The 27,980-nt window shown below is 40.5% G+C and overlaps 1 protein-coding gene across 4 annotated transcripts; it reads right to left on the bottom strand.

Moving 5' to 3' along the window:
* Positions 1-27,909, bottom strand: bahd1 (bromo adjacent homology domain containing 1). 4 transcript variants are annotated; one of them, XM_044166034.1, is made up of 7 exons: positions 27,545-27,909; positions 9,872-11,624; positions 6,568-6,977; positions 6,139-6,298; positions 5,957-6,036; positions 4,336-4,427; positions 1-4,146 (listed from the first exon to the last, which is right to left on the bottom strand). In XM_044166034.1, the coding sequence occupies exons 2-7, from the start codon at positions 11,496-11,498 to the stop codon at positions 3,954-3,956; spliced, it is 2,562 nt and encodes an 853-aa protein (XP_044021969.1). In that variant the 5' UTR covers positions 11,499-11,624; positions 27,545-27,909; the 3' UTR covers positions 1-3,953. The 4 variants fall into 4 exon arrangements, with proteins under 4 accessions (XP_044021969.1, XP_044021968.1, XP_044021971.1 ...); XM_044166033.1 differs by having other exon boundaries at positions 27,326-27,909; XM_044166036.1 differs by lacking the exon at positions 27,545-27,909 and adding an exon at positions 16,972-17,781.
* Positions 27,910-27,980: the final 71 nt, after the last annotated feature.

A 27,980-nucleotide genomic window follows, 5' to 3' on the forward strand; every position in this document is an offset into this window, starting at 1 on the left:
TTCAAACTCATATATTATTTATTACAATTAAATATTTTTCTTATATTACAGAGGTCCATTTGAAACCATACAAATAATCTGTGCTGTGATTAATATTTCCAAGATATTTCCAAAACGCCATGCAAAGAATATGAACATAAATTCACATCAGAAGAACCAAAGTTTAGGTTTTTGTACACCTGTGGATGAAAATGAATTAAATTCATGTGTCAATACCTTCCCCCCTTCCTCTTTTTGGTGCAAACATTTCTTTGTGGTGATTCAGTTCAGACCAGCGTCATCTGACAAAAATGAAAGGCATTTGGAAGGTGGGTAAAAACAACAGTAACTGCTCGTCCTTCTCTCTTGGAATATATACGGGTTAATGGGAACAGGCACAGTGGACCAATTAAGACATAAGTATCACACATCTTGATTAAACATAATTAGTTTGCTGAGGGATTCCTAAGGCCGTAATATGTACTGTGTGTGGTTTCTAACTCTGATCCAGAACACCCGGGGGGATTTTAAATTGCAGAACCAAATCAAACCAAATGTAGTTTACCCAATTCTGTTTTGTTGTATTGTGCTGTGTGGGCTTTGCTGCTGTACATCCACCATCTATCAATACTCAATAAAATGTTTCAGTCAGTGGAGAAAGTTTTGATATAGACTGATAACCTTTGGTTTACTGAGAAAGGCAGAGTGAAACGGCAGGGTCTACTCTTTCTATTTTAGCCTGAATTAACCAATTTGAAAATATTCATCCGAGGCTTGTTTTAAAGTCAAATATCAACCCATTAATTAATTATAGTGAATTATATTTTTGTAAATTAACACACAAAATGAACCCCACCCTTTGTACAGGGGGTAAAGCAGAAGTAGGCAGGATGTGGGCATTTTCAAGTGATACTCCACCCAAAATCTATCTTTTGACTATCACATACTCACCCTGTGTTTGTAAGGTGGCTGTAAGTAGTTTGTACAACAGCGCTATTGGTCAGCTTAAAACATGTCAGATACAAAGTACACCACCTCCATGCTGTGCTATCAACCTCCTTGAAGCTCTGCCAGGAAGCTGTGTCTTTAGCTGTATTTTGGCAAAATGTGATTGTTTGTAACATAATGAGCATACAGACGGACAGTTGAGAGGTGGATTATGATGAAGAAGGGGTTTAGAAAAGTTTCTGTGGACATTTTGATTTGACTTTTTGTCCACCATGAAAACCTGTAACGTCTGAACTTCATTGCAACTGACAGAATTTAAGCTGACTGTAGCTGCTGTTCCTTGACAAGCACAAATCTACAAACTTTAAGCAATGGTTCAATATTTTGAGAAATACGCTTATCACTTTCTTGTCGAGAGTTGAGAAAATCAATACCACATACACACATATCTGTATGCTAAATATGAAGCTACAGCCTACAGACAGGTAGCTTAGCTTAGCATAACGACTGGAAACAGGGAGAACCAGCTATCAGCAAATTGTCATTTTTACATGATTTTTACAGACAACGTTAATCAGTGAGGTGCTGGTAGCTGGAGTTTGTTGCCTTTTCCAACAGAGCCAGGCTAGCTGTTTCCTCCTGCAGTCTTTATGCTAACATTTAACATTTATGCTGTATTTAGCATACAGGTATGAGTGGTATCAATCTTCTCATTTAACTCTAAACAAGAAAGTGAAAAAGAATATTTACGAAAATGCTGAGTGTTAGGTGTTTGATACTAAAGATCACTTTGAATTTGAATCAAACTTGAGCAGACTTTTGTCGAAATAAAAGTGTTGATCAAGGATCAGTTTAGCCTTTCAGATCACACAGGATCACATGAATGCGATGGACCTGAGATGCATCTCAAGCATATAGGAATCAAGATAAGCACACTAAAAAGCTTCATTACCCCAGGCTGATATCGGTACACATTTCTAGATGAAAGGCTGGGAATGTTCTCTAAGGCAGCAAGATCAAGGGCACAGGCTAATGGTAAGGTAAGTTTAAATCATTGTAGCATTCGGCATTTAAAGGTGAAGAGGCAAAGCTTTATCATCAGAGGAGAGGTGATAGGAGAATGACAGGACGCTGGGAGAGTCCATGGTACATTTTGGTCCTGCAGGTTAAGCATCTCTGGTCACATGTTAGCAGGTGTCCTTCAAACTGTATCTGAGATCCTTCCAAATACTCCAAATGTGTCCTCAAATCTGCCTGGAGGACTTCAACATCTCAACACAACATTTAATAGGTTTGTATTGGGTAAGCAAGCTCAATCGATCACAGAAATACAATTGCAAATGACTCACACACTTTTCATCTTAGACAGTGCAGCTAAGGAGGAGAGACAACTTCAACCTCCTTTCTAATCAGGAAAGCCACTCATCTAAAACTCTATTCTTTAAAATTATCTTTTGAAAATAAATTATATTTTCTCAGTACAGAAATAAATACATATCTTCTCTCAAACATAGGAATGAATCATAATCACAGATCTAAATGCTACACTGAATACATTACTCACCATCTCATCGGTGAACAAACAAGAATATAGGTGACTAACTGATGCCATCTGCCATGAACAGACACTCATCCAGATATATAAATGCAAATATACAGTTAGCTGACACCGAAGTCAAATCACACCTCTGGAAAACAGCTTTGAGAAAGTAAAATATTCCTCAGCATTGGCATAACATAAATCCCCTTAATGCTCGGCTCATTGGATATCTTCACACTGCGAATTCAAATAAACTGAACTGCACTTTCTTAGTAGAGTGCAGTTCTGTACTACATTGTGAAAATCACCACTGAGGTGAATTTCAGAGTTACAGGTATAACATAAAACCTACAATTCTCTCAGAAACTCACGAGAGAAGTAGCCAAAGAACCCCACATTTCACTGTTTGCTGTGCATGTACTTAATCAGTGGTAATAAAGGTGAACGTCTGATCAAGAACTTTCCTCACAGCTGTGTTCAGAGTTTACCACATAGACCTACAGGTCAATCACAATTACATGAAAATGCAAATGTTAAATAATAGAATTGTTTATGCTTTCTTGCCAAGATTTAGATGAGAATATCAATACCACTCTCATGCTTGTCCGGTAAATATGTAGCTGGACCAAGCAGCCAGTTAGCTCAGTTTAGCACAAAGACTGGAAACAAAGGGAAACAGCTAGCCTGGTTCTGTCCAAAGCCAGGGAAACAGCTAGCCCCGCTGTCCCCCTGTTTCCAGTCTTTATGCTAAGCTAAGCTAACTGGCTGCTAACAGTGGCTTCATATTTAACGAACAGACGTAAAAGAGGTATCGATCTTCACATCTAACTTTTGGCAAGAAAGCGAAAAAGCACATTCCCCAAAATATCTAACTATTCCTTTAAACATCTTGAACGCAGATGTTCACACTGGAGCTTTTCTGTCAAACTTCTGTATGCAGTGCCTTACAGAGAAATCTAATGACAAATGTGATTACATTTTCAGCCACTCAGAAATATCTTTGTTTCTCGTCTCTTCCGGCTGATGCGGCACGATAAGCCTCAGATTTTCTTTAGCTATGGTGTATCATTAAGACACATTGTGTGTCTGATATCTGTCAGGCAGACAATAATTTGTATGTAGCATCAACCTTTCTTCATATCTATCAAATGTCACATTTCTAATAGCTACAGTAGCGTTTTCTACAGCAGAGTACGTTCGAGGTTCTTCACACAGCTGCTACAACACCAAAGAGCCATGTATGATAAAGACCATTTACACTGCCGTATTAACTCTTATACAATATGTCAGACCATTACTCTTACTAAATAAATGTGTGGCATGTAAAAATGCACTAGAGATTTCAAAACAAAATTAGATCATCTCTCAATCCTTCATCCAAAACTTCCGGTTCCTCTCACACAGGCAGCAGGTAGGTATGTAGCTAATTAAAGTTGTGGAGGATAAGAAACATTATCTCACGTCCAATAGCATTATGTGTCAGATGCTACTGCAGGTTCTTGAGGAGGCGTCCGTAGCGGAAGTCATAGACGTGTCGACAGAAAAACACCAGCTCTGGGTCGACGTCATCGGGCACACAGTGGTGGGTGGGCATGGCGTTGCCAACAACGGGTGGCACCACGAGGGAGGCGGAAATGTCACGTACGCCGTCCCTACGGCGTTTTACCAAGGCACAAAATCTGGGAAAAACACAAATATAGGACATCAAACTCAATCACCTTCAAACTGTCTGAGAACTGAGAAAACCTGCTTGCTTTTTATGTTAAACATTACGCATTTTTAAAAGTTAATCCAGTGGGTATTTGAAAAAGCTTCAAAAACCAGCATTGTAGAATTTTCTCAGCAGAGAAAAATGCTTTCTTTCTTACCGACAATACTGTGCCAATGTTAGGACATAGCATTTGTCTTCAATACAGGCCACACTGTTCACATCCTGGTGACGAGATGCAAAGATCTCATTCTGTAGAAAAGAAAGTTGTGTTTTAGTCATGTGTTGGCTCCAAACTAAAAAAAAACCCGTCATCCACAAAGACTCAAAATTAAACTTTTGATCCCCTTAAGCCTTCACAGTCTGCATATGTAAACAGGGACTTTAAAAGACAATATCTGTCTACTTCATTTCTCCCTGCCTCACCTTCCAGATGTAAAGACAGAGCCACAGGAGAAAGATGTTTCACTTCTTCCTCTGAGCCGAAGCCCTGTTACTGTTCTCATACTGCTGCCATGATGTGTTTGTTGTTTGTTAGTGCAGCCGACAAATGACAGACTTCATGTGGTTTATTGTTTCTGGAGATTTAATAAAGTGCAACTTGTTCCTCTGGGAGATTACTGACAACAGGAAGCAAGCACAACAGAAGCTGCTCCTCAATATGTGTGTCTGCCTGTTTATGTGTGTTTGTTCATACACCCATCTCTTTGAAACACATTTTCAGTTACTGAGTTAAGCACAAAATCTCAAAAGTCTCCACTTGAATTGTAATGTTTTCATTTTCATGCAAACTCATTGTGTACAAATCGGAACAAACGAAAGGCAAAACTAAATGGGAAGAGGCTCAAGAGTAATTGCTAAAAACACATTAAGTCTGTTGCAAACTGATCCTCATATCCTACACTAAAGTATTTTATTAGTGGAGAGGAATTAAGCAAGTGAAAACACACATACATGACCATTATTTCCTTATATGGTGGCACCTTGGACTGTGTGACAGGGCTTATACCACCAACAGAAAAGGGACACTGTGTTTAAAGGACAATGTTGTTGGTTTCTTGTTGTCACCAAATCTCATAAAAAGTCCAAAACAATGCCTTAAGTCTTAAATATATAGTTTCATTTTGAAAAAGAGAAATAAGTTATTTAGCAAGCTAGGAACTTAAGTTTGATTGATAAATAGTGTAAATAGGGCATTTGTTGGGGATTACTTTTGGCCGTGGATTAATAGATTTTTGGTGCTCTAGTAGAGAGTACTACGGCAGCAGGATGGTGTGTGTGGGATTGACTCAAAATACACTACAGGGGCCATGTTTATGATAATGAAGGGACATGTCACCCAGACCAGCTCTTTGTTGTGTTCTTAAAATAATTTTTGGACAACAATGGAGGTTAATGACACAGAGGAATGAGGCTTTGTATACACAGAAAAAACTTGTGAGTGGGATCAATTCATTATTGGTTTTGGACTTTTTATGGGATTTGTTGATAAAAAGAGAAATATAGAATATCATCAGCCTCATCATTTAAATTGTCTGCCAGTCTTAAAAATCAGTTTAACTCACCTGAGAGACTTAAAAGCTAACGTGGCATGAAGCATAAATATTCTAGCCATGCTTACATGAAGTTTAATATCCCTTGCACACTGATTTAGAAACTATTTGCACACGGTTAACTGAAGCTATGTTTCAGGTGGCCATGATGAATATGAAACACCTGCCGACAACTCAGAAACCAGTATTTTCCATAATGACCATGGTATAAAAGGATTTGCTTCTCACCTCACAATGTATACTGGGGTTGCGTCCCCCCTGTGTGTGTTCTGGGCGGTAGTACCAAAACAAACTCATCATCAGCTCTCCTGAAGAAAATAAAACAAACACAGTTTACTTCAGTTCTGGAGCCAGTTATTACTGCATTAATTCAGCTTCTCTTGCGCTTAAAAGTAAACACTGTGTCCTACCTGACTCTGGCTCTTCCCACAGAGATGAGATCTTGGCCACGTAAGGCAGAGACTTCTTCCTAGGTCCAGATTTCAGCAGAACAGTGTCTCTGACCCGAATCAGCTCCCCGTCCCTCTGGACTCCCTCAAAACACTTCCTCAGCACCAGAGCCTCCTCTCCCTGGGAACACAGGCAGCAGGAAATACTGACTCCTCAAGCAGCTAGAAACTGATAAGCTGTGAGGGACTGTGTTTGGAGTAAACAGGATGTGTTTCGTATTGAATGACTTATGTGTCTCAACAGAAATGTTGACAGTCAGGTGTTTGGATGTAACTCTGAATAAGCCCTAATGTGACAATGATGCGTCAAGTTAAATTACACCATATTTAATTACAAGCGGCACCATCATGGCTGCGTCACAAAGCACCAGCATGACTTTCTCTACATACCACTGAGAAAACCTCTTTCTGAAAGGGCAGGCCAACTGGCTGCCAGCCGTTGGTGGTTTTTTGGCGGCCGTTCTTCGGCTTCTCTGCAACCGTTCGCCCTCCGATGTTGGCAGAGGCGAGCTTCTGTTTCTTGTCCCTGTTGAGAGGGCAGACAGCCGAGCTGATGCTGCCGGTGCCACGCGCGCCAGACCTCGACCCGCTGGGCGACTTGGCACTCTGCGGACACTCCTTCGCCACCTGCAGCGGTGGCTGCGGTTGGCTGGGGTCGGAAAGCGGAGTCTGAATGTGGGGCACTGATTGGCCGGCTGGAGGCACAGTGGGAATGGGGCAGCCAGTGAGGATTCTGGGGCTGGGACAGATGGGGATGGAGGAGGAACTGTGATGATCATTGAGGGTTGATGGGTAGTCATCTGAGGGAGGAATAGAAAAGGCAAGATAATCAAGTAGAGTGAAATGCTTACACAGTCCTTTAAGGAGCAGCTACAGTGATCAACAACCTTTAACAAGGTTGAATAATAAAGACATGAATGACACTCAGTTGTTATTAGTTCCGCTGAAGCAGCAGAAAAAAACAAACAGAGCCTCAATTAAGGTCAATTATAGCCTTCAATAGAGCAGCCCCTCACACACACACACACACACACACACACACACACACACACGAGACACAATAGACATCCCCATAAAGCTAACAGTGAAACATACTAATGCTAACTGTGTGAAATAACAGGTTGTGTACACTCCCATGACATAGTTGTGGTGATGACATTAAAGTGAATTAATGATCAGTTTATTTTAGTGTGTACTCTCAGCTCCCTGGTTACAATCCTTTTTAAACTGAGGTGTTGCAACTTTTACTTCAAGCAAGACTGTAACGTTTACTCAGCAGTGGCCAACTGTGGCCAAAAGTGGTGATTACACTATACTGGTAAATGCCTAAATAAGCATAACAGTACCACAAGTACAAAAGAGTTGTGAAGTCTGTTAACTGACTGTGTAATGTCAGTTGCACAGCAATATTATCTAAAGTTTTGCAAACATTATCTAATATTAACCACCATGAGCTACTGGTCATACCAGACCAAGTAAAGCTGTTACAGCAAAGCCACTGGTTGTGTTGAATTAACAAGGGTGTGTTTGATTGCTTTTAAACTAATCTTTTCATTTGTAAAAGGAAGAACGTGCTATTTCTTCTGTAATGTAGTGTCACTTTAAGTAAAGGTTCTGAATACTTCTGCCACCACTGCATAGACACATTACTACATAATGATTTAATTATTTTATTTCAGCTGCATACCCACACAGGTGTTTTCACTCATACTGGCTAATTAGACCTCTGCTCAGGTGGATGTTGTGTGGAGCCTTGCTGGGACATGCAGTCACTATAGTCCATGTACCAATAAGATATAAGTTGTTTTGCCCCCACAAGTGCAACAAAATGAACAGGAGAGCGAGGGAGGTGTCAAACCTGACCTGTTCACACCTATTCAGTACTGAGAAGAGGTCTAATCAGGCAGAAAAGTGGCAACACCTGTGTGGGTGGACCATAGGCCATTTCACCATCAGACGTTTTGACTTGTCATAGCAGGAAAAGCACAGGTGTTACTAATAACATTAATGCTGGCTCTGTTCTAGTCAAGTGTCCTCCTAAGCCATGACAGTGTGACAGTGAGCCAGCATGCACAATACCAGGATAAGCAACTAAATGGAATTCAGCCATCATTAATTGTATTATTTACACCTGTGTTTTTCCTACAGTGACATGTCAGAATATCCTCCATGAAAAAGGCCTATTTGTAAAAACCACTTTTGACAAGAGTCCCAACCCTCATAACCTGACCTGGATTTGGCTGCTGGAGACCACAGAAAGAGGGAGAGAGTGCAGCTGAGGTGCAGCAGTACACTGGTGTGTGTTCATGTGCAGTTAGTGTTTTTTTGAGGTCACGTTTAGGTGTTTTTAACCATACACCCACACATTCAGGCAGGCACACAGACACTCACGTATACACAAACAGTTTGTGTGTTACACCGCAGACATCGCAAAGACTTTTCCTGTTCTGGTTCACATATCTGACTTGAACGAAGTAACTAACTGCTGACACTCAAGCTCATACAATCAGCTCATTAGATTTCAGCTGCACAGGCCTTGTATTCACTGTCTGGCTGCTTGTATTCAAACTTGGACAAAAGAGGTCTTGCCCTTTATCTGATATTTTGTTGTTACTTCCCACTCAACTGACATTCCAAAATGGGAGATTAAAAATGCCTGACATAATAGCTATTCTCAGCACATTGTACTGCTTTGGCTGCCGGATTAAGGGGGGACACTGCATACAAAATAGGATAACTATAGTGTGCTCATGAATGTTTAATACTTAAACTTATTAGGAAATCTTACTGTCTTACTTAAAGGGGCAAATGATTTTACACATTTCAAGACAAGTTCAGTTTCCTTGTCATGGGGTGTGCCACTCAGCCTGTGGAAATAGTTGTTTAATTTTAATGCAGGTAGCTCTAAAGTCTGAGAAAAATAACCCTGATAATGTCATCAGGGTTATCAAAGCTTGAAAACTACACATTTATTTGTTTCAAAGATGGGCATTTACCAGGGAACAAAAGATGCTATTGCGTTACATTATGGGAAATGTAGGATCCCGCATTTTTGGAACTTGACCTATAACAGTGACTAAAAATCAGGATATCTCTGCCTCTGCTGCTTCAATTTTGACCACTTTTGCAACCCTCCCACCTTTGTGGAAGTGCAACACTAAATCGCTGGAGTAGCCTTTTAATCAGCCCTCTATTAACCCTGGTCTTCAGAGTCTAACATAACTGTTTGTACACTGTTTTTACTACCAAATAACATCTTTTTCTACTAGAATATCTGCACACCTTTCCCTCATTGCCTTACATCTGAGTCACTTGAGGAAGTTGTCAGTGTTGTTACATAAGTGCTACCAAGACAGATACCTGTGCATAAGGTCCAGTGTGTAACATTTAGAAGGAGCTGTTGGCAGAAATATAATATTCATAAGTATGTTTTCATTAGTGTATAATCACCTGAAAATAAGAATCATTACAATCATTGTGTTTTCATTACCTTAGCGTTTTTTACACGCTTGGAATGGGAGGGTGAGGTGAGCTGTATTCAAATGGTTGCAAACTGCAATTTCACTGCTAGATGCCACTAAATCATACACACTGGACCTTTAACTCATTTTGCTGAAGTCTTCAAAAACAATTCTGACACTGCTGGAGGTTGACAAAAAGTAAACCTTGTAATGCCAATCTTCTGTCTGCTCACCTCTTTTGATGCTGTGGTTACATTTGGTGCAGTCTGTGGGGCTTAAGGAGCACCCTCCTCTGGCCATGGCTGGAATCATACTAGTATAGGAAGAGTAGCTGTTGATCCTGCAGGGCTCTCCGTAGCACGCCTCCACTGAGGTGCAGCAGTACACTGGATGGGTAATCCCTGAGGGCTGCGGATCAGTGCTGGGGAGCAGCTTGGGTCTCTTGCCGCGCCTTGGGCATAAAGCGAGGGGTGATATGGGAGAGGGGGAGGTGTCCGGGTGGCTAAAGTGGACGTAGTAGCCAGGGAAACAGGTGTACGTGTGCGGGCTGATGGTTATGGCCGCTGGGTGGGCTACGGAGTGGGCGGACTGAAGATGGTGGTGATGATGATGGTGGTGGTGATGGTGGTGGTGGAACACCTCGGACAGCGAGCCATCGTCTGGTTCCTTGAAGGTCTTGTCCTCCAGGAAGAGGGCCAGTCTGTGACAGTACTCGACACACCTCTCCTGGGAGCAGCAGTAGCAGGAAGACACTTCGGTCTCCACCTGCTCCTCTTTGATTGTTTTCAAGGAAAATCCCAGCGAAGAGCCACAATGGAGTGCATGTTTGAGACACTCCTGTCCTCCTGTGGTGCCCTTCCACTCTGGATCTGAAGCCTCGCTTTTGCACAAACTACAGCAACCCTGGATGGCAGAGCCCTGCTGGGAATGAACTGGATCCTCTGTACCCTGTTTTCTGTGCTTTAGTTGGTCCTCACATTTGGGATGTGTTTTTCTTCCACACACTGGTTTACCACTAATCTCATTCTGAGTCGTAGCTGCTGCTTCACTTCCACTCCCCGGCTTGGGGTCCGTCTTCTTCTGCCGTTTGGTTCCGTACGTGGCACTGGTGAGTTTGAGCAGCGTTGCAGCAGTGAGGCCGGCCTGACGGCGAGGCGTTGGTGCAAACAAAGCCAACCAGTCAATGTTCTGAGCCTCCGCTGCTGACCGCCTCTGTTTTTTAGGTCTTTCTTTTGGGTCTGCTTTCCCTCCCGGAGGAACCTTTTTGGTTTTACAACCTCTATGTTCAGTTTTAGTGAGACTATCTTTAGCTGGATCTTCATTAGAAGGCTGCCGTTTCTTTGTGAGATTTGACGTGAGAGAATTGTCTTTGTAGAGCAGCAAGCTGTTGACAGCCTCAGCATTGAGGGAAGCCATTCTCCGCCTGCGGGGCTCAAGGACAGGTGCAGGCAACTTGAGTGAGGCGTCAGATTGGTTGATTTTTGGTTCCAGTGCTTTCTGATTGGCTGTGGAAGTTTTCTTAATTCCAGATTTGGTCCGTCTTTGAATGGAGCTGAAGTGCAGCTTCTTTTTGACTTTAACACTCTTTTGTTTCCCAGTTTTTGATGCATTTTTTTTACCTGCAACTCCTTTCTCCTCCAGGCGGGTGAGCAGGACGCAACAGTCCAGGGCATCTCCATCACCCACTGCCAGTGTCTTCTTTCTATGTCGATGTGACTCTTTCTTATCCTTCTTTTTCTTTCCTCTCAACTCGATCTTTCTCTCTTTCCCTTTTTTCACACCACCTCCCTTTTCCTTGCTTCCCTTCTCCTTCTGGGGAATCCCGCATTTCACAGGCTGGCTCCGCTGAGCTTTCACCATGGTTTCAGCGTCCAAGAGCAGATCCACCACCTCCTTCTCATCCACAGGGTCCTACGATAGTGGGTTTCAGTTCAGAGAGACCCTTCAGTGAGCATCATCATGGATCATCACCTGTGTCCACACACTCTGTGGAGACACACAGATCAGACATTTAACTTTAAAGCCTAAGCCACACATAGACTTCACTCTTGTAGAATCTGAGGGACTTAATGTAACAGACAGGATCTTTTGATGCATTATTTAACAACCGGTTATACTTAGTTTGCTGTCGATTTCTAGTTCCCCAGAGAATATGACCACTTAGACAACCTTTCTCCCTAATATGCAAACACACTGCACACACAGGATGGAGGAGAAACTGAGATAATGAGCACATTATATTGTGTTATGTTTAAGCCTGGGGCTATATGTATGTATGTCTTTTCTATTTGTTATATTTTAGTTTCAAATTTGCTCGTTTTACACTTAGATCATAATATATTAATTAATTGTGCTGCATGTTTTTATTAAGGATTGCAGCCAAATTAAAAAAACTATTGCCTTTTTGTCCTTTGCATCAATAACGACCATTTTCAGCTCCTTGAACCCATGTTGAAGCACATTAATGACTCACACAATCCACTAGGAGCCCAACATTACAAGCATTCACCCACTCACTGCTAAAACACAGAAGCACCAAGCAGAAACAGATGAGGAATTTAGGGTGATGCATTCAATGTTTGATATGATGGATGCTTTTAGAAGTGATTTGGATCTGTAATTTACAATGCCACACCGATTTAATTTTAGCCATAGCTATAGCCTGTAGCTGATCCCTGTAAGTGGTACTATGGTTTACCAAAGAGTAGGTAATTAGATTAAACATAAAAAGACTGCACAGATTGTTTCACCTTGAAGGACTACATATTTAAATCTTCAAAGTCAAAGAGTCAGTGAATTCTTTGAATCACTGCGTGGTATGAAATAAGGAATAAATTCTTCAACATTTGGACACACAAAAACAAACGGTATGATCAAATGACTCATGAATTTATCCTTATTTCACCAAAACTGGCGGCAGAAACACTCGTCACACAATAGCCTCCTCAGTTTCCATGTCAACAGGCTGTTACATAGTACATCAAAGCATCTCCAGCAACTTTATAGTAGAAGACAAGTCTTCCTGGTCTCTCAACACAAAAAACACCTCACTTAGGAAAAACCTTTAAAGTTCCTGAAGATTCAACTGCCAGTGACCTTTATGCAATGGCACTTCTGTGTGCAGCATAAAGAGATGGATCATCCTTCCTGCTGCAGCCCTGAAACACAATTATGTCACTTGACCTCCAAGAACTGAGTCAACATGGGCTTTTTTTATATTAAGTGATTTTTCAGCCAGAAAAAATTGAGCTTTCACAATAACACTCTAAGAAATGATTAAGTCCAAATCTCAGTTTCCATTAATACTTGACACAAATATGATTAGGAACAATTAGGGAGACTTTTTAACTAGCTGCTACTTAAGATGGCACATTTGTATATGCTCAGGTTGGTATATTTACCTTTCTACAGCTGCAAATACTCACACTGGAGAAGCTGGAAATAGAGATTTTTGGGGATTTGTGCTTAAAGAAATTAAAATTTCTACAAAAATCGATTTTGAAAATGTTGCCGATTAATATTCTGTTGGTCAACTAATCCAATAATCTACTAACTGTTTGAGCACTACATGAATGATGTAAACAGTATACATGAAAGTTAATATGAGAGAAAAAGTTGGGATTTTTTATCTGATCCATTGGTGCAGACCTTTATTGGAAGAGAGCATGGAGACCTCATCAACAAGTGACAGAATAGCAATATCTTTCATTTTATTTTGAATAAAAATGCATCACCTCACAAATAAAATCCCAACTGCATGTTTTTACATGCAGTTGGATCAGAGTCTGCAATCATACTCAGATCTACATGTGTCCATATTGGACAGGGAAAAAATTATTCCCTGCAATATCTCCAGTACTGACAATAACTGACTGAAGTTGATTGCAATATGAGACACTCTTATATGCCAATTGTAAATTATGTTTATGCTCTTCTGATGCTTTCTTTCTATGTATCAAAGTTTCATCAAGTTTAAATGTAATTTTTGTGCCTTTTGTCCTGTTTTTAAAACGACCCACTTATAGTTGCAACTAGGCTCTAAAGGACTCTGGAGGGGCAATGTGTGTGTGCGTGTGTGCGTGTGTGTGAGTGTGTGTGCGCATGCCTAAAATCTTTTTACACTACACCATAAGTTGTTTTTGCTTATAATACACACAGCTAAATCATGTTGTTGCTTTTCCAAACACCTGTTTGCCAATATGTCATTTTCTGTTCTATCCCTACAGTATGATACTGGTCATAAAAGTGGAATTCTTCAACCATTGGAGGTTATAAGTTATATGCGTCAAAACGAGAATGGTGACAGGATATGACTCAAAAATGCATGCAAATTCTAAGAAATGCTAAAAATCAGTTTCTGCACTGCACTTAATTTAATCAACAGCTTATTTTATACACTTGAGTATTTAAACAACTTTATCTCATCACCAAATCTGCTATTTTTTCCTTTGACAACTTGCTATCAGAATCAGAATCAGAAATACTTTTGATATTGATCCCCAAGGGGAAACTCTTTTGTTACAGCTTCTCACTATCATGTCAATGCACACAGGAATAGAAGTACTAAGCAAATCAAAATATATAAAGTGGATATAAGTATAAAAGCTAAATAAGTGTAAGTACAAAAGTGGATTTAGAGGTTGATAAGTATGCATGGTATAATAATACAATGTAATAATATAAGTAATAAGTAATAGTGCAATAATGAGTACTGTCAAGTTAAGTTAAGTGTAGCACTCATGTAACACCTAATGAAGCGTTGGAAAACTAAAACTTAGTTTGCTTTCATTACAAGGAGCAGACAGTGTGAGGAGTTTTATTCTGTTTCTCAAGCATTTTTTTCTGTCTGTCACCAACAATATTCAAATCCGCTTCTACACTTAAACCTGAACATACCTTGTGACTCTTATAAGCTGTGATCTATTGCAGCAGTTTATGTGATTTTATAATGACTGAGAACATTCCCAGGGTTGAGTCGCACCTCAAATGCAAACCCACTCTGGAGTGGACACAACTATCTGGCTGGACATTTTCAAAACATCTCATAGCTCAGTCTGCCCTTATTGCCAAATGACTCTGTGAACCGTGAAATGCAATCCATGAGAGAGAAATTTAATTTCCAGATAACAAGGGGACAGAGGGAGCCTCACATTGAGTTTCTGTCTGTGGATATCAAATCAAGTTGCTTCATTTGAATAAGACAAGCGTGCACAGTGGAAGGACAGGAGCTCATTGAAGACCATCATTATTTTCCCCACCTAGACCAACATATAAAACTGTAGATTTTTAGGTTAAAATGAATACTGTGGTCTAATATGTACTTGCTTTTTCATGATGTTAAGAAACTTATAACAGGTTGCCATTTTAGAGGCACTTTGCACACTCAGCCTGCAGAGCAACAACACCAATAGCTGCACGCACCCACACACATGCACACACAGGTTCCTGAAAGCCTCAACATTTGTTTCAGATTGTTTTTGATTGAATATAAACTTTGAAAATCCCGATTGGTAATTGTCCAACATATGTCTATTTGTATATCTTTTTTTTATAGTTCCTTCATTTTATAACCATTTCTTGTATTTTTACTGATTACCCACTACATGTTGCCCTCGTTATGTGAGCACTGTGGATGATTTTGCCTTCAACTTTAAGTTTAAAAATGTATATATTAACCACTGATTATTGGTTGAATACATCCTTTTTCTCATTACTTTTGGAAACATATGGTAAAACTCAAAAAGTGGATTGGAACACTTACAGGTGTGTTAAAGAAAAGGTAAAAAGTAACATCTCTGAAGCTTAATTATGTTATTTAGAGGGGTCACAGGTTTAAGAGATGAATCTGAGGTGTCACAAAATGATTAATGGGATACATTCATCTGTTTATTTTTCAGACTTTTCTCCAATAACTGAAATACTGGAGAGTTTCACATTTTCAGGCCTCTTAAAGGTGTTCAAATGAAACAATGTGAGAGGGGAAAATCTTAGGCAAATTAAACCTGTGATGAGGGGTCACAAGAAAGCATTGCTTTGTTTTAAGGGGACACGAGCCAAAAAGGTTTGGGAACCAGTTATTTAGATCAGTGTTTGCCAACCTTTTTAGCTTGTGATGTCCACTTGTCCCCTCATCGCAGGTCATGACCTCGGTGTGCACATGAGTTGTGAGCAGGTTAACTAAAGAGGGATTTTTCCATCAAGGTCTGGTTCATTTGAAGGATTTTTAAAGGCCTGAAAAGGCGAAAGTATCCAGCATTTCAAAGAGAAAAAGGGAATCATTAGAAACAAGTCAGAAAAAATGAACATGACTTTGTGGCCTGTTAATCATCCTGTGACCCCTCAGATTCACCTCTTCCAGTATTTTACAAGAGACAAGCCAAAATTAGAGAAAAGTTAGAAAAAATTATAATTTTGCGTACCAGAAATCTGCTTCTCTCTCTAATCCCCTTTAATTATCTTGTGACCCCCAGATTGGAAACCACTGATTCAGAAGAATCATAAAAAGACATATTTCTACTTCTGAAAATTACACAGGGTTATTTTAACAGAAGAACCCACCCACTTAAAAATGATTTTGTGTCATGGATGTCACCCTCTCTCTCGCTCTCTCTCTCTCCTCCTGATGGCATAGGCTATTAACTGACTGTAGTTTCATCTGTAGCTACATATAGAGGAGGAGGTGGCTGTGCTGCCTGGCTGTCACACAGACTGGTCCAGAAAAGAAGGACATGGTGTAGAGCTTATCATCATGAGAGAAAAAGCCCTGAGGCAAGGAGCTCTCAGGAATCTAAGCTGGTGTGCAGGCTTCAGATATCACCAAGTCCACTTTCCTGGAGGAAAAATCAGCAGTCCTACACCAACACCACTAACACCAACCATCCTCCACCACCAACACCAACACCTCCCTTCACCTCCATGCAGGTTCAGGCACCAGCAGTAACAAACACACCCACATCCACTCACAGATCTGGATTATATTAAGCAGAAAATGCAACGAAGGGCAGCGTTATGCATGTATTGTAACCGGGCTGTGTAAAAGCAGACTCGCCTACTGGAGCTTGTAGTTGGCCATGGTGGTGGACGGTGTTAATCTGACAGCATGCCGTAGCAGGAGTGCAGGCTGTGATATGAGAAGTGAAAAAGCTCCTCAGCGGGGAAACGAGTCTAAAACATCCGAACATCCTCGATCAATCCGGGGTTTGGAGCGCAGCCTCTAGTTAATATCAATATCATTGATTGGCTCGTGTTACAGCCGAGTTGTTAGAAGCAGGGCTACACACCGATCCGATCATCTCCAAATGTGACGGGAATTACCGCCGCGATTCATCATTACCTTGTGCGTCCCGTCGGAAATCAAAAATATTCCGTCCGTCTTGTTTCTGATGGTCAGTTTCTACTCGGTCGGGCATTCGACCTGGGGAGCGATCCGCGGACCAAACAGCCCACAGTAGCTGGAGACATGGTGAACAAATCGGTGAGCGGTGACCTACTTCCGAAGTGGCATGCTGGAGATAATATTCATGCGCTGCCTGCATTCACATTCGCCGTTGCACCGGGACATCCCTCTGTAACGCGAAATCACGGAGCTGTAATATTCCTGCAGGGACTAAACTGTGCGTCAGTGGGGATTTTTAACCCACTTCACGGTATTTTTTTATCTCTTGTGTAAGAAATATGCACGTGTATTTATTTATTCTGAAATATGTCCTATCATTTTATTATAGGAATAGCTCTATTTTAAGCCAGTCCACAGCAAAAACATCCCACTGGAAATCACCAAACTTCCACCAGTCTGAGATCACTTCATAAAAATAAGGTCTGCAAGAAGTGATCATCTGAAGAACAGCGAAGGATATAAATGTTTACCTGTTTGCCCCTAAAATAAGCTTAAAACATAAGGGACATAAGTAATAGTAGCCCAATACACAGACATGTGACTACAAACTAGGAAAAATAGGTCCTATGGGACTATTATAGTGCCAAACATGACTGTGAACTCACCACTGAATGTTTAAAAAGTCGACAGTGAAATACTGTAAAGACTATAAAATATGACTAGTAAAAGCAACTATAATAAACTATTATTATAAATTTCTGCTACATTCCTATACAGTGTACCAGCAACATAAACATCATTAAGATCACTGTCAACTCTCTAATGAGTATTACATCCATAATATAAATATTTCTGTCAGGTTAATGACAGCAGAGAACAGAAGCATGTATTTACTGTATCTTCTCCTCTTAATAAGGAAAATAAGGATAGGCCTAAATTAAGGAAAATCATCAGTAAACTATACTATACTAATAATACACAGATCCCTGACTACAACTGTCATATGCCAGAAAACTAGGTCACTTTAAACTCATTACTGAATGTATACTGAAATATTATAGAAATCATGTAAAACTATAAGACAACTATACACTCACTGTGTATAAAACACACTGCTCATATTAACTCATATTAAACTGAATATCTTTGGGTTTGGTCTGTTTGACAAAATAAGATATCTATTTTCTCATTGAGAAAATAATTAGTAGATTAATCAATAATGAAAATAACCGTTAGTTGGAGCCCTAGGCACTAAACACTATAAAAAAGATTACATAACATAAGATCATTGTAAACTCACTATGTATAGAGTATAAAGTCCCTATACAGCAACATTAACATTACTAAGTATAAGATCAACTCTCTAATGAGTAGTACATCCATAATATATATTACTAAAGGAGTATTCCAGTGATTTCATTTCTGTCAGATTAATGACAGCAGAGAACAGAAGCATGTATCTCTTAATTAGGCTCATTAACTGTATCCTCTTCTCTTAATGATACGTGGAATCTAATAATGATGATGAGTGATGAGACGCTCATCGCTTATTACCCCACTTCTTGAGGAAACAGAGATAACATCGGCCTGTTACAGTGCGATGTACTCAGCTGCCTGGACTCACTCAGTGGATGTTCAGTTACAGGAAAACTTCAATATCTGCACAAAACAGCAGGTTCAGTCTCTTAACAACAAGAGATTGGAAAGCCACTACTGTATGTTGTCAAGTTAGCATGTAGTCAGAATCGAGCTTAATTGGGAGAAATGCTGATTGTCCTCATCAATATCAGCTTTGCAGTGTGTAATTAACAGCTGTAAACAAGCTGAGTGTGTTGAGTTAATGAGGCCTGAGCACCGGGGGGAAGCTGAGGGAGTACAGACTGCTGAGAGCTGACCTGCACTGTAATAAACTCACAGCAGAGATGCACGACAACATTGCACCGACCAGGACGACTAAATGCTTCCTACATGCAGGAAGCACTCAATCCCTCACTCACTCGCTCAATACTGGTGATGACAATCCAGACATAGATCTTGCATCTAAATGATTGCTGAAAAGCACATACTAATTAAAATCTCAAAAAAACTAAATGAGATCTGGAAAAAATAATAAAATATTAACCTGTACATCATGTTTTTTCGTTTGACTAATAATCATTTTTAAACTTGTCACTTTGAATCACAATGCAGTCCAAACTCTGAAAACTACAAGTGCATATCTGAAATGTGATTTAGCAGATACTATTGAGGATGGATATCAAACAGCTTTCATGTGGCTTAGTAGGACATTTATTTTGTGCTTATCACAAGCCCTTACAAGATATTTAATACTTCATCCAACATTAAACCTGCCATAACAGATTCTGGTTACCTGGTGAATGTAAGTCCAATATTCACTCTCTTTTAGCTCTGTTTTTGGTCTCCACCAACTCCCAAGGGATATATCTGATGCTGGGCAGGAAGTGTACAGCCGAAAATGAGTCTATGGGAGCAATGAGAGTGAACCAAAACAGTAACGTTGCGGGCCAGAAAACCAAAACAAGGAGCTGAAAGATGCTGTGAAGCTCCATAGAGCTGAAGGGAACTGCAGAGTCAGGTGGAAATTAACTGTAGGTTCATTGCTACGAGAGACTTACACACTATTAGCAATACTAAAAATATTGATTATTGGTGTTTTTAAGACTTGTTTAAAGGCACATTTCCCTTTAGTATAACATGCATGGTTTTCAATACTTTGATCATTATAGGAGTTTTGATCATTTCCCACTAACAGTGAGTGTATCCAGGCATTCAGTGTAAATCTGAATTTTAACATGCCAAGTAATATGAAGCAAGCCAAACTGTGTCTTTCTCTGTGTTCTGGGCTCCTTTTCAGAAAAAGAATTTCAATCTAGCAATTACCAATAAAGACAGGTGATAAAAAAAACATTATCAATAACCATGAAAAATCAACACTGTGGGAGGCAAAATATGTGGGAAGTAACACTTTGAAACTGTCATGATACCTGAGATATCAGAGAAATGCATTCAATAAAATAAAAACATTTTGTCAGACAGTTACTGCGACTCAAAGAGGAGCAAAGAGACCATTTTCACCTCAAATATCTCCAAACTGATCTATGTCTGGACTTGTACCTCCATTCAACAAGATCTTGCCCCAGAAACTCTCATCTCAGGAGATATTTACTGAAGATGATGAATTTTTCATTCTGAAGGTGGAGAGATAGCATCGGGGAGAGTGAAATAACACAGTAATACTTTCTTGATCCCTTTCTCTGCTTGCCTGAAAAGTTGGAGCTCAGACTGTGCTACAGACCAGCCGCCCTCGAGCTACCAGAGCGTCAGTGCAAAAAGTTTACAAAAATATGCACAGTGTGCTCCTGGACTGAAAGATGTTTTTAATATTTCCTTGATTAAAAGAGTTACAAGCAAACTCTTCCTTTGACATGTAAAAAGAATGTCAATAGCTACAACATGAAGTCTGTGCTGTGATTTGAAATGTGTTAGATGTATGGAGCACAGTACTGTTTAGATTTGCAATTAACGCTTTAAAGCAAGACCATGTAACTTTTGGAATAATACATTCTTCCTTTTACAAATGAAAAGATGAATTGATAAGAAATAAAATTATTTGCTGCTACAGCCTTACCTGGTCTGGTATGACCAGTAGCATATGGTGGCTAATGTTAGCAAACATGAGCTAGATATTGCTTTCTAAGTGACATTACTGAGTCAGTTCATTGACTTTATGGCTGTTCTATTCATGTGCGACTGCTACACTATGTTTTAGCATTTATGAGTCTTTAACATACATTTTTCCCCTTTCATTTCCCCTTAAAGACATTTGTTTGTTTGCACTGTAGACAAAATCTTATTAGTGTTAATACAGGTGATTTTTCCAACAACACTATAATTTATATTTTTATAACAACATTGTTTCAAATGATAATGTTAAAACAATGTGACAATGCAACGAGAGTTGCTTGTAGATGAACCTACAGAGAATTCTCACCTGAAGCTCCGGCTTTACAGAGCTTCATAGCAAGTTTCAGCTACTTGTTTAGCTGTCCGGCCGCAACTTTACTGTTCTGGTTCACTCTCACTGCTTTCATAGCGTAATTTTCAGCTGTAGCAGGCAGCTGTTTTTTTCTGAAAAAAGCTCTAAAAACCCACTGTACACTACCTACTCAGCACAAAACAGCAGACAGACACAGTTAGTGTAGCTGGTGAATATAGTTGAGCATTTAGCAGCTAAAGAGCCTGATATTTCCCCCAGGACTTGGTAGAGACCAAAAACAGAGCTAAAAGAAAGTAAATATTGGACTTACATTCATCAGGTGGCCAATGTTGTGTTCACAACTTATTTTCGCTGCCCACAAGTGGCCAAAAATTGCAGGTTTAAGTGCCAAAACTGTTTTTTTCTGCTCAAAACGTCACCTCATATAGCCCGTCAGTGGCCAAGGTGTCGTCGCTATCATGCAAACTAAAAGTGGCTGATGTGATAGTGAGGGTCAATTTGTCAATCTGTCTATGTGTGTTTGAGTGGGTCAGTGGAGTTCAAGAGGTTAATACCCATCCTTGGTGATGTGATTGTGGTTACACACAGCAGTGATGTGTTAATGTACCAAAGGTGTAATGAACATCCAATCCCTTAACCGCCTGTGATTGTGGTCTATTTAGTCATATAAAGATAAGCAGCAGGAATTCCATGGTAGCTGAATGGTTACAGCGCATGCCATATAAACGCACCGTTGTCAGTTCGATTGCAGCTAGTGACCTTTTTTGCATGTCATGCCCCTCACTCTCTCCCCCCATTTCCTGTCTGCCTCTTCACTCTCACTGCCCTAAAAAAAGCAAGTAACTGGGCAGCATCACACCTGCTTATGAAGTGTTTACTATCAATTTAACAACACAGAAGAGGAAGTGAGGTGTACAGGTACAGCAATCTTTTGACATTAAAGCGTAATATGTTTTCAATGTGATGATTCACACAGTACACACGTAATCAGCTGAAGTCATTCAGGAGGCCTTCTCCCTAACCACTGCAGCAGCCTGTCATTGGCAACTGGCTGAATACTGCGTGTTAACCAAGGGTTTCTAAAGAGTGTGTGTGTGTGTGTGTGTGTGTGTGTGTGTGTGTGTTTGTGTGTGTGTTTGTTTGTGTGTGTGAAAGAGAAGTGTGTCGTGCATGACTGATAACAACAATGTGATACATGACTGGTTTGTCTGTGTAATAACAACTTATTCACGCAAGGTATTGTTTGTGTGGGTTAAGACACTTTCTGAAGAGAGAATTATGAAAAATAAAGACTGAAAAATCATAATTTCTATTAGAAGGAAGACAATACAGGAAAATCAAATCTGTGGGAATTTAGCACAAAAACCAAACTGATAAATGAATCAACTACATGTGAAAAATGATAATGACATAATGAGGCACAGACTATACTTTTTAGGATTTTTGTCTGGATCTTGTAGACTTAGCATACCTGTGTAACCATGATAGTAGGGAATCAGCTTAACTGCACATATTTAGAATCACAACACAACTTGAGTACAGAATATGTCAGGAATACAGAAAAGCACGTTGGAAACCATAAGTTTGCTACACATCAGAACAGGTATTAAGCTGTTATTTCTCAGCTTCAGCATGTAGCCTACAGATGTAGAGATGACAGTTCAGCACTACAGAGCAGATACAGGACAGGAAGTGTAATTATCTGCTTCTACTGTTCCTCTTCAAAGAGACGGGGCAAGATGCCAGACAGCCTGACTGGCGGGGGGGGCAAAGATAGAGAGAGATAGCAATGAAGACTGAATTAAAAAAGATCGAAACAAAGCGCCAGAGAGGAGCGGGGAAACTGGAGAGGGAATCTCACACCTCACATCTCATCGAAAAAAAGGAAAGTCAAACCTAGTAGAAATCAGCGGGGGAATTTTTCACATTCACCCTCCTGCTTTTCTTTGCTTGACAGCACCTCACAGATACAGATGTTTGACACAGACTTTCTGAGAGAGCAGGCGAGAACAAGGGAGAAAAGAAATTAGGAGAGAATGTGTGAGAGACAGCGACAGAGGGAAGAGGAGAGGGGGGTCAAAAGACAAGAGAGTGATGGATTGAGATAGCACAGAGAATGGAGACAGAGAGAGATTGTCATCATCATCATGAACAATGACTCTCTGATGGAGGAGGCCTGTCGCTGGATTTTCAACCCAGCTGAGGAAGGAGCGAGGAGGGGGGCGGCCGCCCGCCTGCCCACCTGCCAGGGCCTCAGTCATGCTTTTAGCATCTGCCAAACTGAAGGACGCTTGGTGCCATGTGCTTTTCACTAAAGGAGCCTGATGTTTGTCAGTCACAGTGAGGGCTTCTGTTCTGTTCGGCCTCAGCCAAACAGGGTTTAATGCCCCCAAAAAAAAAAAAAAACACACACACACACACACACTCCCACCCCATGTAAACAATCCCAGTGTGTGTGAGAAGTGAGTGAGACCCCAGCTCCGAAAGCTCCACACCCACTGCAGCTGTGGGCCGGCCAACAGCTGAAGCCGGGTCGTGGGTCTCTGCTCTCTTTCTGCTTCCTTCCCCACCAACCCCGCCTCCTCTCCTTCTATGTTTCCATGAAACAGACCTGTAATTTTCACAGCTGTGTCTCGGGCATTGTGCCAGGGTGAGTCAGGGAAAGAGAGACTGAGAGAGAGGGAGAGGGAGAGAGAGGGGCAGGCTAATGGCTTTTAGAGGAGTACAGGCTACAGCACAGCTTTGCTAATTCTGAGACACTCAAGATTCAAACCAGAACCAGAACTGCAAAACTCATTAAAAACATGCAAGTGCAAAGTTCTGCAAATTATATGGTAGCCACAAAGCATAATTCAGATTTAAACTTGGGTCTTATTTTCATAGTTCTGGCCATCATATCTATTGGTTAGGACATTGTACTCAGCAAAGTAACTGCTGAAATCTGGGAACACACCAACATCGCTAAAACGCAGTCAGACAATCAGACAGGTGGTAATGAGGTTGACAGGTTAGTTAGATGATCTAAACCGTGTTATTTGGAGGTACAACCAAAAGCGAGTGTCCCCGAAATGACGGTAATAACCCTAAATTGCAGGAAATCTGTTTTCACGCACAGCTAAGTAAATACAGTAGGCCCAAGTTGAACCTGAAAAGTCAGTCTGTAAACTGTGACGCACGTTTACAACAGACAGTTTGGGGTCATCATTTTGCTGTTTGCCTTATTTTCTCTTCCAAACAAGATCGACTAACCTGGGTGTTTGTATTGTCTGACTGTTGGTGTTTCTTGCCCTGTTGGACTTCTTTTTAGCAATGTTGCCATATTTCCAGAACTCAGCCAAAGCTGGATTATCTACAGGGAATAGCAGACGTCTGTCTTGAGGGTTAAAGCTCCAGGGCTCAGTTGGTTTGGGCTCATTTTAATTAATATTTCTATAGAAAAATGCATTATTAAAACACAATAAATGACATGATAAGGGTGTTAAGGTGGGTGCTGCTTCATTACCTGATCTTGAAAGGTCCTTGTGATGTGTAAATCTAGTGGCAAAAGAAGTCCACTAAGCACTAAAAGCAACGCTTGTTGCTGCTCTCAGCGCAAATTAATAATTAAAGGCTACTCAGATGAGCGAATCTGGGTTTTTTTTTACATCCTCTCTTCTCTCATCTTGATTATGGAAGCTGGACTGTATGATGTTCAGAGAGTTTTCAGTAAGAAAATAAACTAACTGCAAACTTAAGGGGGCAAAAAAATTTTTTGAATCCCCAATGAAAATTACACCCTTACCTTGATTACTTAAGTTTTGTACTTGTACGTTGCATATTCCTAAATCAATGTGGGAGGAATGGGGATATATTAGAGGCCCAGCAGTTTGCCTCTGGGCCCCCTCGCAGGCTAATCAGGCAGATAGCTTGGTGAGTACAATGTAATTATTACCAATAGAAATGATTAATAGCCATTATTACAAAAGTAAGACCCAAGTTGTAATAAACCTGAATTATCCTTTAAAATTTGATTAGCAGTGAGACCTGAACAATTAGGCACAACCTACAACTACAACTTTTCATCAGGCTATAACTTATTTTTACTAATAGTAATACCATCAGCTTGGACCTTTGAGATTCGAGGTAGATTGTACTGAATGGCATCTGAAAAAAATCAAGCCCAATGAGCTGTCTGAGCTCCGGTTAGATAATATTTAACATCACTCTGTGGGCCACAACAGTGTGACTATGACAAGTGAAAAAAGGAATGTGTCAGTGTACTTTTCAATTGCAACTTCATGAACAATAAAGTAGTTCACACTGGGTGGGATGTTGTCCTCACTTTCAGAAAATCTTTTCCTGCACTACAATATATTTCTATGCATTTAAATTGCAAGATGAACCACGCAATAATATGACCAATAAACCACAATTCTCTCTGTTTAATTACATTGCTAACACCTATTCTATTAATTTCTATTCTCTTCTCTACTGTCCTTTCTTCTGAGCACATGTAGGCTTGTATCTGAGCAGGAAGCATTTGTCTCATTTGGGACAGCAGGGAGGACTGTGTGTTTGGGTGACAGGAGGCACGTTCCCCTCCTCCTCCTCCTCCTCCTCCTCCTCCTCCTCCTCTCTCTATGGCCACAACAGGATACTTCTCCAGAAATAATGGGATTATGTCCAGGATTGATGTGCAGCTTTATGGCTCACGTGTGGGCACTGCACCTCTATTCAACATGCTGTTATGACAGGCCTGCAAAGTAGGCTGTGGAGAACTGACTAGACGCAAATCTACCACAACCTCCAGAACTGAAGCTCCATTGTCAGGCTTTTCTGTCCACAAGAGGCTTTACAAACACCATTATACTGAAGAACTCACTAGGCAACTTGTATGTCATGCATTATAACCCTGCTGTCATGTCAAAGCCTGTACTTTTCGATGGCCTTTTACAGCAGGATGACCACTCTTCACAAATGAGATGGTTTTTTAACCAAATAGGGCTGCAACTCACTATTATTTTCATTAGCGATTAATCTGATGATTATTTCCCTTATTATATAATTAATCATGTCATCCATGAAATGTCAGAAAAAGTGAAAAATGTCCGTAACAAGTTCCCAGAGCCCAAGCTGAACCCTTCAAATTGCTTGTTTTGTCCAACCAACAGAGGTGGATGAATTATTCAGGTCCTTTACTTAAGTAAAACCACATTGTGAAAATATTCTGTCAAACATAAAAGTACAGACGTTTTGTTGAAACAGTTTTCTCTGCACATCTTCCAGCAGTATGCAGCTGAATCAGGTGCTTCTCAGTTCTGGGACAGCAAACTTTCAAGTAAAAAAAAGGGACTGGAGCACACTGACTTTACACTGAGTTCCAGTGAAAAGCTGTTGAAATGAAAGAGCGTTTCCAGCAAAGGGGTTACCCCACATCATATATCTCCTTCGGCCTATCAGAGGGCCCTACATACAGACAGGGACTCCATGTAAGTTAAGAAAACTAGAGCTACCACTTCTTCGTACAACATCACTATCTCCACTGAGCATTCTCCTCCGCCAGACAGGATCAGAAACATTATCTTTAAACGCTGGAATGTCCTCAAAAGTGATCCATCTCTAAATAACATCAGCTCTGTGCCTCCGTTGATCACGTTCAAAGTTCCTGCAATCTGAGAGAGACAGACTGCTTCGTTCTGACACTAGAAAACCACTGTCTCTGTCTCCTGGCCCTTGGAAGTACAGAAGTGTTATCTGCTAAATGTACTTAAAGTTTCAAAAGTACTCATTATGCAAGCAGAATGGCCCATGACAGCTTTATATTATTATACATTCTATTATTGGATTATTATTACATTATGTATATATACATCCACATTAATATATACAGGAGCATTTTAATGTTATATCTGTTTGACCGGGAGCTAATTTAAACTAGTTTATATACTTTTGGGTAGTTAAATGTACTGTATAAAAATGCTTTATAATTTGCAGTTTATGCTCATTATAGGTTTTTCACATCTTAATCAGCAAAGTAACTATAGCAGTCAAATAAATATAGCGGACAATATTTCCCTCTGAGAAGTGGTGGAGTACAAGTGTTAAGTAGGCCTGGAAACACTAGAGTAAAGTATCCAGTTACCTAATAGATGAATCGGCTAATCATTCGGCAATAGATCCACAAGAAATAGTTATTTTGCATAAAACATTTTTCATCTCCTTACTTTGTGTCAGTAAACCTACAAACGCAAACTCCGCAGCAGAGTCGAGCCTCAAACTTGACTCGAACAGAAGCTGCTTTTGTGACATTTTCTGCGATCACGAGCCGGAGTCTCAGCCCGGGGATCTACTCACCGTTTACGCGATAAAAGACGACCGTGCCACCTGCACAAGAGGAGAAAGAAGTAACATAGATCTCCACAAAAGTTTCACCACCAAAAGGGAAGGATCTGTTTATCTCTCTCCAGCTGACACGGTATCCCAACCCGCGAGCTGTCTCATCGCTCGGTCTTGTCCTGCCTGACACTTTCAGTTTTGCTCGAGAGGCGATAAGAGTTGAAGGCAGTTTCTTACCGCTTTGTAGACTAGAAAATAACTCAGAAGAGACGACTTTAAAAAGGAATATCACTTCCACAGGGCGAGAGAGTGATGCGTCAGGTGTACGCTTCCCGCAAGTGAAGGAGGAAAACAGAGTGGAGGGCGACTCATGTTGAGTTGATCGGCTGAAACCTTGTCTTCCTTTTTTTTTTTTTTCTTTCTGACTCCAAACTGCGCTGCTCCGCGTAAAAACCCCCGGTCGGTACACTTTAAACCACAATACTGGTTTAAAGGACGAAGCGAGGCGTGCTAAGCATTCAGCAAGCTCCTGCAAACTACGGCTCACTTCAGCGTGTTTTTACATAACAGCATCATCCGCTTTTTTATGTTGACGCATCATGTAGCGAAAACATGGAGTTTCTTAAAGGGCCACGGACACGCCGTCCACATGTCACCGTCCCCCAGCAGCCCT

This window comes from Siniperca chuatsi, linkage group LG15, assembly GCF_020085105.1.
Source record: "Siniperca chuatsi isolate FFG_IHB_CAS linkage group LG15, ASM2008510v1, whole genome shotgun sequence".
NCBI classification, from domain to species: Eukaryota; Metazoa; Chordata; class Actinopteri; order Centrarchiformes; family Sinipercidae; genus Siniperca; species Siniperca chuatsi.

Bases quoted from the DNA above. Each gene is read 5' to 3' on its own strand.
- bahd1 (XM_044166034.1), bottom strand. From the start codon at position 11,498: ATGGTGAAAGCTCAGCGGAGCCAGCCTGTGAAATGCGGGATTCCCCAG. The intron at 6,978-9,871 runs GTGAGCAGACAG...TTCCTCCCTCAG, and splicing joins TAACCACAGCATCAAAAGAG to ATGACTACCCATCAACCCTC. The intron at 6,037-6,138 runs GTAGGACACAGT...TATTTTCTTCAG, and splicing joins GTGGGAAGAGCCAGAGTCAG to GAGAGCTGATGATGAGTTTG.